The following is an 18,939-nucleotide window of genomic DNA, read 5'->3' on the forward strand; positions in this document are numbered from 1 at the left end:
TCTGTAAAGATCAGCCCTACTCTGCCGAGACTGGGGACAGGTGACAGTGTCTTGCTGGGGTGACATAAAGCTGGCAAAAGCCTTGTAAAGCGTACCCTTGCCAGTGCTGGACAAGCTGCCTGCTCGCCTACTCTCCCTCGCTACTTGTCCCGCAGAACTACGCACTCTGCCGCTAGCGCTGTCAGAAGGGAAATACTGTTTCAGCTTGTGCACCAGGGCCTGCTGGTATTCATGCATTCTCACACTCCTTTCCTCTGCAGGGATGAGAGTGGCAAGATTTTGCTTGTACCGTGGGTCCAGGAGAGTGAACACCCAGTAATCGGTGCTGGAATAAATTCTTTGAACGCGAGGGTCACGGGATAGGCAGCCTAGCATGAAATCTGCCATATGCGCCAGAGTACCAACGCGTAAGAATTCACTCCCCTCACTGGCCTGACTGTCCATTTCCTCCTCCTCCAACTCCTCCAACTCCTCTTCTTCTGCCCATACACGCTGAACAGTGAAGGACTCAACAATGGTCCCCTCTTGTGTCTCGCCAACATTCTCCTCCTCTTCCTCCTCATCCTCCTCCACCTCCACCTCCTCCGATATGCGCTGAGAAACAGACCTCAGGGTGCTTTGGCTATCAACAAGGGAATATTCTTCCCCCGTCTCTTGTGACGAGCGCAAAGCTTCCGACTTCATGCTGACCAGAGAGTTTTTCAACAGGCCAAGCAGCGGGATGGTGAGGCTGATGATGGCGGCATCGCCACTGACCATCTGTGTTGACTCCTCAAAGTTACTCAGCACCTGACAGATATCAGACATCCACGTCCACTCCTCATTGTAGACTTGAGGAAGCTGACTGACCTGACTACCAGTTCTGGTGGAAGTTGACATCTGGCAGTCTACAATCGCTCTGCGCTGCTGGTAAACTCTGGATAACATGGTCAGTGTTGAATTCCACCTCGTGGGCACGTCGCACAACAGTCGGTGAGCGGGCAGTTGGAGGCGGCGCTGCGCTGCCCTGAGAGTGGCAGCATCTGGGCTGGACTTCCTGAAATGCGCACAGATGCGGCGCACCTTCGTGAGCAAATCAGACAGATTGGGGTATGTCTTGAGGAAACGCTGCACTATCAGATTTAACACATGGGCCAGGCATGGCACATGTGTCAGTCTGCCGAGTTGCAGAGCCGCCACCAGGTTACGGCCGTTGTCACACACAACCATTCCCGGCTTGAGGTTCAGCGGTGCCAGCCACAGATCAGTCTGCGCCGTGATGCCCTGTAATAGCTCTTGGGCGGTGTGCCTTTTGTCGCCTAGGCTCAGCAGTTTGAGCACCGCCTGCTGTCGCTTAGCGACGGCACTGCTGCTGTGCCTAGAGCTACCGACTGATGGCGCCGTGCCCACGGATGGTAGTTCGGAGGAGGAGGTGGAGGAGGGGTGGGAGGAGGAGGAGGCATAGTAGGCCTGAAACACCTGGACCGAGGTAGGCCCCGCAATCCTCGGCGTCGGCAGTATATGAGCAGCCCCAGGGTCAGTCTCGGTCCCAGCCTCCACCAAGTTAACCCAATGTGCCGTCAGCGATATATAGTGGCCCTGCCCGGCAGCACTCGTCCACGTGTCCGTGGTCAGGTGGACCTTGTCAGAAACGGCGTTGGTCAGGGCACGGATGATGTTGTCTGACACGTGCTGGTGCAGGGCTGGGACGGCACATCGGGAAAAGTAGTGGCGGCTGGGGACCGAATACCGAGGGGCGGCCGCCGCCATGAGGTTGCGAAAGGCCTCGGTCTCTACTAGCCTATAGGGCAGCATCTCCAGGCTAAGCAATCTGGAGATGTGCACATTAAGGGCTTGGGCGTGCGGGTGGGTTGCACTATATTTGCGTTTCCGCTCCAGCGTCTGGGGTATGGAGAGCTGAACGCTGGTGGATGCTGTGGAGGATCGTGGAGGCGACGATGGGGTTTTTGGGCCAGGGTCCTGGGCAGGGGGCTGACTAGCAGCTGACACAGGGGAAGGAGCAGTGGTGTGCACGGCCGGAGGTGAACGGGCTTGTTGCCACTGAGTGGGGTGCTTAGCATTCATATGCCTGCGCATACTGGTGGTAGTTAAGCTAGTAGTGGTGGAACCCCTGCTGAGCCTGGTTTGGCAAATGTTGCACACCACAGTCCGTCGGTCATCCGGTGTTTCCTTAAAGAACCTCCACACTTCTGAAGATCTAGCCCTCGCCGCAAGAGCCCTCACCACGGGAGCTTCACTAGTTGACAGTGGCGCTGATGCACCAGCTCTGGCCCTGCCTCTCCGTCTGGCCCCACCACTGCCTCTTCCAACCTGTTCAGGTCGAGGACTCTCCTCCGTCTCAGAAGCACTGTGTTCACCCGGCCTCTCAACCCAGCTTGGGTCTGTCACCTCATCATCCTCCGATCCCTCAGTCTGCTCCCCCCTCGGACTTCCTGCCCTGACAACAACTTCCCCACTGTCTGACAACCGTGTCTCCTCATCGTCGGACACCTCTTTACACACTTCCACTACGTCAAGAAGGTCATCATCACCCACAGACTGTGACTGGTGGAAAACCTGGGCATCGGAAAATTGCTCAGCAGCAACCGGACAAGTGGTTTGTGACTGTGGGAAGGGTCCAGAAAACAGTTCCTCAGAGTATGCCGGTTCAAATGGCAAATTTTCCTGGGAGGGGGCAGACTGGGGGGGAGGAGGCTGAGGTGCAGGAGCTGGAGGAGTGGGGATTTCGGTGACATGGGTGGACTGCGTGGAAGACTGACTGGTGGTGGACAAATTGCTCGAAGCATTGTCAGCAATCCACGACATCACCTGTTCGCACTGTTCTGGCCTCAACAGTGCTCTACCACGAGTCCCAGTAACTTCAGACATGAACCTAGGGAGTGTAGCTCTGCGGCGTTCCCCTGCTCCCTCATCAGCAGGTGGTGTCTCACCCCGCCCAGGACCACGGCCTCTGACCCCTGCAGTAGTTGGACGCCCACGTCCCCGCCCTCGTCCTCTACCCCTAGCCCTGGGGTTAAACATTTTTAAAATGAGAGTTATAACTTTTTTTTTTTTTTACTTTTTTTTTTTTTTTTTGTGTGTTTTTTTTGTGTTTTTTGTTTTTTTTTGTGTTTTTTGTTTTTTTTTGAGTTTTTAGAACCAAACAATCCTATCCTATTGCTATGGCTATTTTCTAGCCAAGTATCAAAGGAAGCACACTACTATGCCAGATGAGATGACACTGAGTTATTGCCTAATAGAAATCCAACCCCTACTGAATTTTCCCACTTCAGCCTTTGCTATGGATATGTGCGCCACTAAGCGCAGAACACAGCGGTCGCAAGTCTCACTACAAATTGCTCAGAATTGGCAAGTACATGCACTGCAGAAACTACAGCCACCAGCAGATCAACCAGAAATCAAATATATAGAACGCTACTGTAGGCTTCAAGAAGCTATTTGTATTCTCCTATGGCTATTTTCTAGCCAAGTATCAAAGGAAGCACACTACTATGCCAGATGAGATGACACTGAGTTATTGCCTAATAGAAATCCAACCCCTACTGAATTTTCCCACTTCAGCCTTTGCTATGGATATGTGCGCCACTAAGCGCAGAACACAGCGGTCGCAAGTCTCACTACAAATTGCTCAGAATTGGCAAGTACATGCACTGCAGAAACTACAGCCACCAGCAGATCAACCAGAAATCAAATATATAGAACGCTACTGTAGGCTTCAAGAAGCTATTTGTATTCTCCTATGGCTATTTTCTAGCCAAGTATCAAAGGAAGCACACTACTATGCCAGATGAGATGACACTGAGTTATTGCCTAATAGAAATCCAACCCCTACTGAATTTTCCCACTTCAGCCTTTGCTATGGATATGTGCGCCACTAAGCGCAGAACACAGCGGTCGCAAGTCTCACTACAAATTGCTCAGAATTGGCAAGTACATGCACTGCAGAAACTACAGCCACCAGCAGATCAACCAGAAATCAAATATATAGAACGCTACTGTAGGCTTCAAGAAGCTATTTGTATTCTCCTATGGCTATTTTCTAGCCAAGTATCAAAGGAAGCACACTACTATGCCAGATGAGATGACACTGAGTTATTGCCTAATAGAAATCCAACCCCTACTGAATTTTCCCACTTCAGCCTTTGCTATGGATATGTGCGCCACTAAGCGCAGAACACAGCGGTCGCAAGTCTCACTACAAATTGCTCAGAATTGGCAAGTACATGCACTGCAGAAACTACAGCCACCAGCAGATCAACCAGAAATCAAATATATAGAACGCTACTGTAGGCTTCAAGAAGCTATTTGTATTCTCCTATGGCTATTTTCTAGCCAAGTATCAAAGGAAGCACACTACTATGCCAGATGAGATGACACTGAGTTATTGCCTAATAGAAATCCAACCCCTACTGAATTTTCCCACTTCAGCCTTTGCTATGGATATGTGCGCCACTAAGCGCAGAACACAGCGGTCGCAAGTCTCACTACAAATTGCTCAGAATTGGCAAGTACATGCACTGCAGAAACTACAGCCACCAGCAGATCAACCAGAAATCAAATATATAGAACGCTACTGTAGGCTTCAAGAAGCTATTTGTATTCTCCTATGGCTATTTTCTAGCCAAGTATCAAAGGAAGCACACTACTATGCCAGATGAGATGACACTGAGTTATTGCCTAATAGAAATCCAACCCCTACTGAATTTTCCCACTTCAGCCTTTGCTATGGATATGTGCGCCACTAAGCGCAGAACACAGCGGTCGCAAGTCTCACTACAAATTGCTCAGAATTGGCAAGTACATGCACTGCAGAAACTACAGCCACCAGCAGATCAACCAGAAATCAAATATATAGAACGCTACTGTAGGCTTCAAGAAGCTATTTGTATTCTCCTATGGCTATTTTCTAGCCAAGTATCAAAGGAAGCACACTACTATGCCAGATGAGATGACACTGAGTTATTGCCTAATAGAAATCCAACCCCTACTGAATTTTCCCACTTCAGCCTTTGCTATGGATATGTGCGCCACTAAGCGCAGAACACAGCGGTCGCAAGTCTCACTACAAATTGCTCAGAATTGGCAAGTACATGCACTGCAGAAACTACAGCCACCAGCAGATCAACCAGAAATCAAATATATAGAACGCTACTGTAGGCTTCAAGAAGCTATTTGTATTCTCCTATGGCTATTTTCTAGCCAAGTATCAAAGGAAGCACACTACTATGCCAGATGAGATGACACTGAGTTATTGCCTAATAGAAATCCAACCCCTACTGAATTTTCCCACTTCAGCCTTTGCTATGGATATGTGCGCCACTAAGCGCAGAACACAGCGGTCGCAAGTCTCACTACAAATTGCTCAGAATTGGCAAGTACATGCACTGCAGAAACTACAGCCACCAGCAGATCAACCAGAAATCAAATATATAGAACGCTACTGTAGGCTTCAAGAAGCTATTTGTATTCTCCTATGGCTATTTTCTAGCCAAGTATCAAAGGAAGCACACTACTATGCCAGATGAGATGACACTGAGTTATTGCCTAATAGAAATCCAACCCCTACTGAATTTTCCCACTTCGGTCTTTGCTATGGATATGTGTGCCACTAAGAGCTAAACACAACGGTAGCAAGTCCCCCTGCTAATTCCTCACAAAATGGTAAAAGATGCAAATTAAAATAAAAAAAGTAGAACGTTATTGTAGCCCTAAGAAGGGCTGTTGGGTTCTTTGAGAATCACTCCTGCCTAACAGTAAGCTAATAGAACACCCTAACGCTTTCCCTGACCAGCAGCAGCTCTCTCCCTAGCGGCATCCAGAGACAGAATGATCCGAGCAGCGCGGCCAGCGGCTAGTCTATCCCAGGGTCACCTGATCTGGCCAGCCAACCACTGCTATCGACGTGTAAGGGTACCACGTCATGCTGGGTGGAGTGCAGAGTCTCCTGGCTTGTGATTGGCTCTGTTTCTGGCCGCCAAAAAGCAAAACGGCGGGAGCTGCCATTTTCTCGAGCGGGCAAAGTATTCGTCCGAGCAACGAGCAGTTTCGAGTACCCTAATGCTCGACCGAGCATCAAGCTCGGACGAGCATGTTCGCTCATCTCTAATTCTTATCTGTTTTATACCACTAGGGCTCTCCAAATGCATGTCAAACATTTCTGTCAAATTTGGCTTCTAAAAGACAAACCTCCCCCTTTCCTTTTACTGTGCGCCCATACAACATTTTATATACACATGTGGGGTACTTCTACACTCAAGAGAAATAGTTTTACACATTTTGGGGGGTTATTACATTTTTTTATCCCTTGTGGCTACAAAAAATTAGGGGTACAATGACCTTTATAAGAAAATGTTCACCTTTGTCCTATTTAAGCCCTAATTAAATCAAACACCTATATGGACAAATACTCATATTACACCTTACTAAATTCTCTAAGGGGTGTGCTTTCCAAAATGGTGTCACTTGTTGGGGTTCCGCTCTGTTTTGGTACCACTACGGCTCTCTAAATGCATCCTGACACATGTAAAGGATGTTTGTCAAATTTGGCTTCTAAAAGGCCAACGCCCCTCTTTCCCTTCTGAGCTTCACTGCGTACCCATACAACATTTTATTTGCATGTGTGGGGCAATTTTATACTCGGGAGAAATGCTAGTACACATTTTTTGGGGTTGCTTCATCTTTAATGCCTTATGGGATACAAAAATTAGCCGTAAAAGTGACTTTTTTGGGAAAATGTCCATCTTTTTCCTTTTAGGGACCTAATTGAAGCAAACACCTGTGGGGGAAAATACACATATTACACCTTGCTAAATTCTCCAAAGGGTGCACTTTCCAAAATGGTGACACTTGTTGGGGTTCCCCTCTGTTTTGGTACCACTAGGGCTCTCCAAATGCATCCTGACACATGTAATGGATGATTGTCAAATCTGGCTTCTAAAAGGCCAAAGCTCCTCCTTCCCTTCTGAGCCCTACTGTGTACCCATACAACACTTTATATGCAAAAGTGGTGCAGTTCTGTGCTTAGGAGAAATAGTTTTACACATTTATGGGAGTTGTTTCATCTTTTATCCCTTGTGGCTTACAAAAATTTGGGGTAAAAGTGACTTTTTTGAGAACATTTTCACCTTTTTTCCCTTTTGGGGCCTAATTGAATCAAACACCTGTTTGGGCAAATACACAAATTACACCTTGCTAAACTCTCCAAGGGGTGTACTTTCCAGAATGGTGTCTCTTGTTGGGGCTTTCCTCTGTTTTGGTACCATTATGGCTCTCCAAATGCATCCTGACACATGAAAACTTTTTCAGCCATATTTGCCCTGCAAAAACGAAACAACGCTCTTTCCATTCCAAGTGCCCCCCTGTGCCCGTACAGAAGGGTACAGTGACAAAATGGGCATTGGCATGCTCAGGAGGAATTGCCTTAAACATGGTAAAATGCATTTTCCTTTTTAACCCATTGTGAAGGTGCAAATTTTAGTGTTCAATGAATCTATTGTAAGATAAAATTACATTTCTGTAATTTCACTTTCATTTATCTTTCACCCTCATGAAACGCTCAAAGGGTTAACAAAATTCCCAAAGGTTGTTTTGAATATTTTGAGGGGTGTAGTTTCTAAAATGGTGTCATTTGTGGGGGTTTTCTATCATGTAGGCCTTATAAAGTCACTTCTAACTAAACTGACCCTCCAAAAGTAGGTTTTGATGATTTTCGTGAAAATCAGAAAAATTGCACCTAAAGTTATAAGCCTCCTAACATCCTAAAAAAAAGGAAAAGATGTTTGAAAAATGATGCCAAGTTAAAGCAGACATATGGAAAATGTTAGTTATCAAGTTATTTTAGTGATATGACTAACTTTCCAAAAAGTAGAAAATTTTGAATTTTGAAAACATTGTTTTTTTCAAAATTTTTGGCAAATTTCCATTTATTTCATAAATAAATACCAAACATATTGATTAAATTTCTCGACCAACATGAAGTACAATGTGTCACGAAAAAACAATCTCAAAATCAACTGGATATGTTAAAGTGTTCCAAAGTTATAACCACTTAAATAGACACATGTCAGATTTTAAAAAATGGGCCGTGTCAGGAAGGTGAAAAGTGGCTTCAGCATTAAGGGGTTAAACCTGCCTCTCCCATCACACCCTGCCGGATCTTTGTGCCTCACAGCCTTAGAGAATGCTCCCCAGCAATATTCCTGCGTTCCGGTGTGTTCCTGAGTTCACATTTTCCTGTGTGTTACTGCTCCTGTGTTCCTGCATACCTGTGTGTTCCTGCTCCTGTGTTCATGCCTACCTGTGTGTTCCTGCTCATGTGTTCCTGCTCCTGTGTTCCTGCTTACCTGTGTGTTCCTGCTCCTGTGTTCCTGCTTACCTGTGTGTTCCTGCTCCTGTGTTCCTGCTCCTGTGTTCATGCGTACCTGTGTGTTCCTGCTCCTGTGTTCCCGTGTCCTGCATTCCTGTGTGCCTGTTTCCCGTGTTCCTGTGCCCCCCAATGTGTGTAAATGGCAATGAATAGTGCACAGTGAACTTTTTCCAGATCTGGTGGGAATATGCTTGTGGGGGGCATGGCATTGACTTGGTGTACTTCACTACATGAACAATGTTTCCCTGGTTTGAACAGAAGGAAAAATGTAGCACCTTTATACATACAAAGAGGCCATTAGAGGGTCTTTCAAAAGAACAAAATTTCCTGCCAAGGCAGAAGGACAGTATAAGACAAGTCATTGGGCAGGACTGGCCTGTGAACAAGAGCTATCAAGAGCTGATAGTGCTAGGAATGTCCGTGAGAAAGATACTGGCAATGGTAGCAGTTGTGGCCAAGATTAAGGAAGACTGGTGAGGCTGCAAATAGCAAACGTGCAGATAAAAGTAACGGCAGTCACCAACTTAAATGGAAAAGTAAGAGCGTCCTATATTTGCAAAAGAAAAATGCAGGGAGGTTGCAAGCCTTGGCAACAGAGCTGTTTCGCCCTCAGTAGTGCTTTCTCAAGCCAATGGCGCCGCCTTCCCATTACATCACATATATACACGTGATCACGGGTTGGCGGCGTTACGCACACATCCTACAATGCATCCAATAGCTTACAACACTTTAAAAATGGTATTCAGTGAAACAGGAAACAATCAATGTGTGCAAAGGACCGCAGTACCCATGAGGTGCAAAAATCGTGCCTGGTTCCAGACAGGGAAATGGGGTCAATCAAAGGAACAACCTTTCAGTATACTTGATGGAGTGTAAATTCTGTGTGCGGAGGGCGTCAAATATCGCACATGGTATGTGTATGAAATGCATCGTACTGATAATTCTGTCACTGCACTGTCAATTATCGAGAGAAACCAAACTCACCAGAGTTCACAAAAAGTGCATTGTTCGCGGAGAAGAGTTCCCCTTCTTTTTAGTGGTGCATCTAAGTGCTTGGGCTTGCGACACAATTTGAAAGTTAAATCCTGCGCTCAGTCCGAATCAGTCGGACCGTCCGAGAGCACGCCCCCTAATTTGTGTCACATGGAAGCCAGTGCAGCTGCTCCAAAAAGGGTTTCATGCACCAAAATCCCAGCTCAGACACTTGTTAAATACCTGTGCAAGCCGGGAATCCCCGATCATTTAGTCCCAGAGGTCCCAGGGCCCCAAATTTTATAGTACACCAATAAGTTCTCGCTGCCAGAGGAGCTTAGAACGGTCCTCTCCCGCTGCAGTATAGTTGACCCTCTCGATTCTGGAGAATCTTAAGACTCCCGGGTCGCCTCTGTGTTCTTTATGTATATGTTCCACGAAACGGGGACTGCCATTCTCCTCCGTGATGGACCTTTGATGTTCCTTAAATAGGGGGTGAACATTTTCCTAATGGTTTTGCCGATATAAAGCACAGGAAATAGATCACATACACCACAAAATCAGAGCGGCAAGTTATAAATGACTTGACAACATGTCTAACACATCTAAGTCAATAACCTTCAGTTGGCCATTAAAATTATAACAGTTACAATGACCAACCGGAGCACATTTTATAAAGCCATGTCGCACCTATAGGTGAAAATCTGCTTTGTACCAATCTGTCCCTGATGGTGGTACTATTTGTAAAGCTAACTAGTGGTCTACTAGACGTAATGGTTCCCAAATCTGAATCCTGTTCTAAAATGTGACAGTTTCTCTGAATGGCTGAGCGTATTGCTTTTTTTAAAAATGTTTTTTTCTGGAGAGAAATGGCTTCTTTGCTGCCCTCCTTGACACTAGGCCTTGCTCAAAGAGTCTCTGCCTCACAGTGCATGCAGATGCACTCATACCAGCCCGCTGCCATTCCTGAGCAAGCTCTTCACTGCTGGTAGCCCAATCCCGAAGCTGAAACACTTTTAAGAGACAGTCCTGGCACTTGCTTTTGCTTCTTGGGTGCCCTGGAGCCTTTTTGGCAACAATGGGACCTCTCTCCTAGAATTCCTTGATGATGCAATAGATTGTTGACAGAGTTTCGATCTTTCTAGCTGCGATAATCTTCCCTGTTGGGACAGTTTTGTGCAATGCAATGATGACTGCACATGTTTCTTTAGAGATAACCATGGTTAACAGAAGAGAAACAATGATGCCAAGCACCAGCCTCCTTTTACAGTGTCCAGTGGTGGGATTCTTACTAAATCATGACAGATTGATCTCTAGCCCTGTCCTCATCAACACCCACACCTGTGTTACTGGCAGGCCTACAATAAAGTTAAAATGTGTTTTGGGGGAAAAAGTTCATTTTCTAGGCAAATACTGACTTTGCAAATAATTGCTGTTAAGCTGATCGCTCTTTATAACATTCTGGAGTATATGCAAATTGCCATTATAAAATCTGATGCAGTAGACTTTGTAAAAATGAACATTTGTATCATTCTCAAAACTTATGGCCATGACTGTACACAGTAATAATACTCTAATGCCAACCCTGTCCAACCCATTGATTCTTGTACTGGATAATAGAAGGTTAATAAGCCATTAGAGAGATCCCTCCCATGAATAGAGCATAAGATTGGCTACACCTTACATACAGATCTTGAGTTGTTGTACAAGCAGTGGAGACACGTAAGACTTCTATTTGTACAAGGCAGGAGCAGAATATTTCTCCGTTGACAATGCGGCTGCTGCTTTTGCTTGTCTCTTTGGGTCTGTTCACTCCTTGTACTACAAATACAGAGACTGATGTAAGAAGTGCTCTATCAGCCATTGAGAAAGCTATACAGCTCCTCCAGAATGAATATAAGGAATTCAACTTGGACGGCATGTTTGGCTTTAGGCTCTTATTAGGTATAGTATGAAGTTTGTATAAAAAAACATAAATTATACAAATATCTATTTCTTTACTTTCCGGGAAAGCAATTTTACATGTGTAGTACATCACATCCTTATCACTACTATACTGTAATTTATTTACCACTTGTGAAGTGAAACGTGATGTATATAACGTAGAAATATATTGGGTTATGCATCTCTTTGATAAAATCGGATATTAGTAGTGTGCAGTGTAAAGTTTGTGCTTTACCGCAGTATATAGCAGCTCTGTGGATAGATTCTTTTATATTGCACTGTGACTGATATGTGATATTTGCAAAACTTTGACCCCAGGCAGCAACAGAAACTGTGTTTTTATAAGATACACTGTCTGGTGCCGTTAAACCCAAATCAAAAACATATTGAAGTTAGTTAAGGTCCATGACCGGGGACGGATTAAGATCTGCGGGTCTTTTTCAGCTTCAGCTTGTTTTTCTATTTCTCTCTTATGGAGACTAGTTGAGGCTAATCACAAATATATCGGATGTAATATGTTTTTGGATTATGCTTTTTAATCATGCACAGTCCTACTCTATAACATGATGCCTGCAGATAGAACACTATGTAACTCTCTCATGTCATATCTGTATTTGTAAAACCTTGCATTCCCCATGAAATATCAATTATGGATAATAGGAAATGCTGTAAAGACCACAAGACAGGATTAGAATTTTAATCTAAGAACTGTTGCGCCGTTTATTATTTTCCTTTTTCGATGCATATGGACCATGTGATCATTTTTGTCTGAGTACTTTGTAAATAGTCCTTTGCACTTTTTTTTATCTAGCAGTACCAATTATGTCCACTAAGTGGCAATGGGTTCCTATCTTTCAATATATATGAACATTGTTATGTGTGCATGGGTATTTGGTTCCACCAGATTTTCAGTCCAATACATTCTATGGAAGCTGCACCCTTATGAACAAACCCCCACGTTAAAATACAATTTTTGGTTTGCTCAAAGAGGTTTTATTGTTTATATATATTTTAGCTAATATTTGGAAGTGCACAATTAAGCCCCCAATTTCAATATATGTTCAGGTGCTACATAAATGTTGTGTACGCCCGTTATACAGAGCGCATCAGAAAAAAAACGGTGCACCCTGTTTAAATGCGTTTTGCACATGCATGGTGCTCCAGATTAATGAGACTGAGCACCGATCTTCATTAATCTGGCGCACTCTGCACATTTGCGAGGCAAACTGCACACAGCGTGTGTAATAATTCTATGCATTGCGGTCGCATTCTGTTGGCATTTTTTTAAAGGACTTCGGCTTCTTCTGGGGGAAAACTTTCTTTTCCATATTTTTCGATTGTAAGAAAAAGACAAATCTTATAATATTTTGTTGAATTGTTTAATAGCAGCAATGTTGTATGATAATATCTGACACTGAAAAAGTCTTCAGAAAACCGTGAGAAGCTATGCAACCATCATAACAATGCTTAGTAGATGTAATCATGTGCTTCTCAGTAACATTTGACTGTAATGAAATGTCCATCATAAGATGCAGCTTCCTATTTTTATTGTGTTGCAGATGAGATTGAAGGAACACTTGATATATTTGATGCTGAGAAGGACCCGTACATATTCACACTGATGGAAAGGTTGAATAATGTGCTAAATGAAACACTTAATAAAACTGCGTACCCTGTGCAGCAAAGAGACCCCAAATATTATGATGGTAAGACATCATTTCATACAAAAATTGCATTTAAACTTCTTTATATGAGTCAGTGGGGCACATGTATCATAACTCTGGCTTTGTCCATCACTTTTTTGGTACTTTTCTTGACTTGTTCAGATGTATCTTAGCTTTTTTTCCTTATTGATACATGTGGCGGTTGGTCTTTAGTGAATTTTTGACTTAAAAAAAAAAAGTCTCCAAAAGTCGCAATCAGTTGTAAGCTAATTTCTACATCTGGTCGGAGGAGCCCTAGATTTGCGGCAAAACTTGCAACTTTTATGTGACTTTTTAAAAAATGTGCAATTTTTACAATAGGATTCAGGTGAAAACTCAGGGAACACTGCAGAAAACTAGACTTTGAAAGGAAACCGAAACAAAAGTTTGATACATGTACCCCTATATTTTACATAGCAAGGTATTATGGAGCACCAGCATGTGGATCCCAATTACCCACATAACATAAATTTCTAATCTTGGCCAACACTTCATAGATTGATTAAGAGCTATTTTCTCTGTTCAATAGGATATGATACAAATATCTATCTGATATGCTCTTAGGCCTGACTAATGAAAGTCTATACAGGTGTGGAGGCTCAGCCGGTACAGGACCATCTGTTGTGTTCAATGCAGTGGCGTAACTAGGAGAGACAGGGCCCTGTAGCAGGCTACTGCATGGGGCCCCCCTTCCTACTTAAAAAAAATATACATATTAGTATACTCACACATGCGAGTTACAATCACATATTAATACACTCATGAGCACACACAGCATATACACACACATACAGTGCCATATGCAACATACTCACATACAGTTTATACAGACACCATATACACATTACTGATACTGCATATATACATCACAGTATATGTTATATACAGTACATATTATGCTGGACAATGTGCAGTACAATAAGCATATAATGGTGCACATCCTCCATTCTTTATTGTGTCAGGTCAGATGACGGGGCCCCCTGACACTGTGGGCCCCATAGCAGCGGCTATGGCTGCTATCACTGTAGTTATGCCCCTGGTTCAATGCATTAGAGCTTCAGAAAATTTCTTAAAAACTGGCCAGAGCTCAGAAGGAGGTAGAAAGAAACCTTCACCATGGGCAAGGTCCCCCTTATCCTCTTTTTTATTCTTAGCATACAGAAGACAAATTCTAGGATATACCAAACTTATCCAGAACTTTCAGAAAATAATCCATTTGTCTCACACAAGACAATTTTGCCATGGCTGCACAAATTGTTCATGCAACACAAATTTCTGCACTAAAAAGGGTGTTCTGGTGCTTAGTCGTACCGTGCGCTACATTTATCATGTAAAGTCCGACAGAAATGTGTCGCAAGCCCTATGTTAAAGGTGCACCAAAAATAAATTGGTGCACTCCGTCAGGGCAGTGCAGAGTGGTAGAGTCATGAAGAACGTGCGCCAGACATCCTAAATCTTGCGCCCCTTTGCACTCCTACAGGCAAACTGCACAAAATGCAGATTGCACTGTTTTTAGTAAATGTGGACCAATGTAAACAATTGTCAATCATAAAATTCCCACTGACCATAGCGTTACTCAGAGGTGGACTGGGAAAACCATAAATGGTCCTGTGGGTGGAGTTAGCAAATCTTTAATCACGGCCACATTGTTGGTAGATGGCTTTGATGCAAAACAAGAAAAAGGTTATTCTAGTACGCAGCGCTAAGTAAACAAAAAATGTAAATGGGGCGAAAGGATGATACATGAAGCAAATACACAAGAAGGAAAGTATAAATGACCTTTCCTCTGCACCATACATGTAGGAAGTAGAGATTGCTACCATGTTCTATTTACAAGAACTACAGGCGGTCCTCTACTTAAGAACACTCGACTTACATACGACCCCTAGTTACAAACGGACCTCTAGATATTGGTAATTTATTGTACTTTAGCCCTAGGCTACAATAATCAGCTGTGACAGTTATCACAGGTGTCTGTAATGAAGCTTTAGTGTTACTATTGATTCTCATGACAACCCAACATTTTTAAAATCCAATTGTCACAGACACCAAAAAAGTTACATACAGACTTACATACAAATTCAACTTAAGAACAAACCTACAGACCCTATCTTGTATGTAACCCGGGGACTGCCTGTACTATTATCCACAAAGGAAATGTCTTCCAACATCCATGTAGTATAAAAGGCAACTTTTTTATTTCATATAGCAAATTATAAAAGACACTGCCTACGCATTTCAGGATAACCCCGTAGTCATGGCTCCTGTGCTCAAACATCCAATTAAAAACAAATGTGGACCAATGATTGTGCAAAACACGTAATTTCCTGAAATGTGTGTCAAAAGCTACATGACTTAACAACAACCCTTTACATAAATTGTGCTTATTAATAGGCAGACATTACATTATCCCGAAAGTTCAGACCTCCAGGTATCTTAGTATTCTTATTCATCATCCAATGGCCACTGGTCGCTTTCTTAAAGTTGTGAATTTCTCTACCCCCGTGCAGTTTTATAAATTTTTTCGATCCCATAAGAGATTTATTGATATTTTTGGTGTTTTTCTATAAAGTGTCTTGTAGCACCTGACTCATTGGTGGTTTTCTTAGGAGCATCTCCGATGTGCTCATTTATTCGATCTTTTATATTTTGTTTGGTGCTACCGACATATTTTGAATTACAGTCAGTACATTCAATAATATTAATAGCCCATTCTGAGTTGCAATTGAAAAAAATAATTGATTTTTATATCTTTACCATTGTGTGAAAAAAGCTCCAGTTTACGTGTGAATTCCCACAGAATGGCCCACATTTATTAAAGTGTTTGGAAATAGAGTGCAAACTGCTTGCACATGTATTTATAAAGTGTCTTTCCGGGCAGTGCAGGGGGCACCAGATTTATGAAGAACGTAGATCACAATTCATGAATCTGGCGCTTCCTGCACACTACACAGGTAAACTGCACATATTAAAGACTGAACTGTTTTTGATAAATGTGGGCCAGTGTATCTGAAAAGATCCCTTTTTAGTGTTTTTCTTTTCTATATACAAACTGGGTGACAAAATGTTACCCAGAGTCCTTCCTCTTTTGGAAACCTATGCAATACCACCATTAAATATTTCATTTTGAATGAAAAAGAAATTGTTTAAATATATAACACTGTAATAGACAGGCAGATGAACTGACTTAACATTGAAAATATTACTTAGTCAGACATTTTGTGTCCCAGGACAATAAAAAAACATCCACCTATAGTATATTATTGTGAAGTCTGCAATATTATCACATACTTACCGATGTTTAATCAGGATATGAAGCTAAATAAAATATTAAAAGGTGGTATTATATGTGTTTTCAGAAGAGGATGGACTCTGGGTAATATTTTGTCACCCAGATTGTATATAGAAAAGAAAAACAATAACAGGGATTTTACCCCCTTCTGGAAACAGATCCCATAGGTCAGTGGTCTCCAACCACCGGTAGGCAGCCCTAGACGGGCCGTCGAACACCCATTCCCGAGCCGCAACCAAAAAACAAGGAACTTACCTCTGGTGCTTCTCTTCACCCCACGGCTCCGACTCATTCTTATCTGAGATTCTGTATTCAGGCAGTGGCACGCATAGACGTGTATCTGCTCGCAATGCCAGTTATCTCAGATGAGAAGCCGGAGCCCCGAGGTGAAGAGGAGCACCCGAGGTAAGTGTTCACTTTTTATTTTTAGGGTGGACCTCTCATTGGGAGTGGGCAATGCTGGGGACATTATATTATTGGGAGGAGCACTGCTGTGGACATTTTCTTGGGGGAAGAATTGCTGTGGACATTATATCAATGTCCAGAGCACTGCTGTGGACATTTAATGTGGGGGAGCACTTCTGTGGACATTATATTAATGTCCAGTGCAATGCTGTGGACATACTGAACGTTCACATAGCACAGAAACAGAGTGCCAGATAACAGATTTATCGGAGGGGTTCATCCGGAGAAAGATTCACTCCCCGAGCGTGGCTGCATGTAGACGCCAATGGAAAATTACCAAGATACATGTGCATCACAGAGTTGACAGCACAACTCAGCCAGGTTAGTAGTTCTATACTACTCTACGTTCCACCAGTCTAACTAGGGTACTATACTATTGGAGCGCCCCTTTTCTCCATTTTTTACAGATATATAGGGACATTTTATGAGTGGAGAGCACTGCTGGGGACATTAAATTAAATGTGGGAGCACTGCTGGGGACTTTATATTAATGGTGGAGTACTGCAGTGGACAATTTATGAGGGGGGACACTGCTGGGGACATTTTATGGGGAGAGCACTGCTGGGGACATTTTATGGGAGGAGAGCACTGCTGGGGACATTATATTAATTGGGGAGCACTGCTGAGGACATTTTATAGGAGGGCACTGCTGGGGACAATTATGGGGGGCACTGCTAGGGAAATTTTATGGGGGGAACACTGCTGGGGACATTGCATTGGTTGGGCTCTGCTTTGGACATTTCATAATGGCGCAGCTCTGCTAGGAATTTCATTAGTGAAGAATGGCTGCTCGGATATTTTTTTAATGAGAAGAGGCTGCTGGATATTTCATTAATGAGGGGAGACTGCTGGACATTTTTGTTAATGAGTGGTTGCTGCATTTCGCACTCTAGGCTTATACTTCCCAATTTTTTTGAGATAAAACAAGGTACCTCATTGTATACTTGCGAATATGTGGTATCTACATAAGGTCAAAATCAAGGGGACATTGTAGGTGTGTGGGGGCTATAGAAAAAGGGGTATTATAATTCCCAATTTTCTGTTCAAAATTATCAAGACATTAAGAAGGGACTACAGAAAATGGGGAACTATAGAGGGGTCTACAGGAAAAGGGTAATTTTATACCAGATGCTGCAGGAAATTGGACTTTATGTGGGATGTGGTTCGGTATGGAGTACTGCGGGGCATACAGGGACCATGGTAAGAGGGAAAAAAAATTGTGGCTGTAGCCGCTCCCTTGATACAAAAAGGTTGGGGTACAACCTGTCTGTTTAAGGAGATTAGTGAGGTCGCTCTTTCTGTCTATACCTAATATAGGAATCTAACGCCCTGTCCCAGATCATTCAGCCCATTTCATGATGGATTGAATGGCCAGTCTACTCCTGGCACAACTACTCCAAAAGCTGCCATGATTTTTATGGTTGATGTCTTGAACATCATTCATAAGATGTCTGCAGTAGTCCTGTGAATAATTATGCAAACCAGCATCAGATTAGGGTTGCTTGCCCAACTAAATAAACCTACCATAAACCCCTAATGAGTGTTTTCTGATAAACCACTGGGCCCATTTATTGGGGCAGATTTACTTACCCATTCCTGCGCGATCCCAGAGGTGCATTCCCTGACTCCAATGCCGCGATTCACTAAGAGCGTGCACCCGATATCCTGCATCTGTCGCTTCCCCGATCTGGTCCGCCGGAGTTCACCTTCTTCACGCTGCCTGTAAGTGCTTGATCTTGCGACACAAATTCAAAGTTAAATCCTGTGGTTTGTCCGAATCCGTCGGATCGTCCGACGGCCCGTACCCTAATTTCTGTCTAATGAAAGCCGGCTCCGATGCTACCCCCGAAAAGTTGAAAAACTCGACGAAAATGCGGCCGTGGGACACTTAGTAAATGAGCCTCATTGTTTTAGAACCTGGACCAACCTCCTCTAGTTCTCTAATTGGCCAAAAAGAGTTTGAAAATGAGAAGTGAAAAAAACAAACAAAAAATGTTAATTTTACATTAACTATTGGTTTAAAGGAAAACTGTATAATAAACCACACTACCAGTTGTAAAATTGTCCAACAGCATAAAACCGTTTAGTTTTTGTTTCTTTTATTTTCCATCATCTAGAAAATCAACTTTGAAGTGAGATTAAAATTGGTTGTATACAGTCAAAGAGGAGGAGAGTTTAACATTGAAATCAAGGCGAGG

General features: G+C 43.4%; 1 protein-coding gene across 1 annotated transcript in view; it reads left to right on the forward strand.

The window, feature by feature from the left end:
* Positions 1-11,023: 11,023 nt before the first annotated feature.
* The window catches only part of LOC140076205 (UPF0764 protein C16orf89 homolog), a 32,222-nt gene continuing 24,306 nt past the window's right edge, over positions 11,024-18,939 (forward strand). Inside the window, exons 1-2 of the mRNA XM_072122719.1 lie at positions 11,024-11,281; positions 12,841-12,987. Coding sequence (XP_071978820.1) covers positions 11,110-11,281; positions 12,841-12,987 — 319 coding nt within the window. The 5' untranslated portion in view covers positions 11,024-11,109. The remainder of the gene's footprint in view (positions 11,282-12,840; positions 12,988-18,939) is intronic.

Source organism: Engystomops pustulosus, chromosome 8 (genome assembly GCF_040894005.1).
Source record: "Engystomops pustulosus chromosome 8, aEngPut4.maternal, whole genome shotgun sequence".
In the NCBI taxonomy this organism is placed as follows: domain Eukaryota; kingdom Metazoa; phylum Chordata; class Amphibia; order Anura; family Leptodactylidae; genus Engystomops; species Engystomops pustulosus.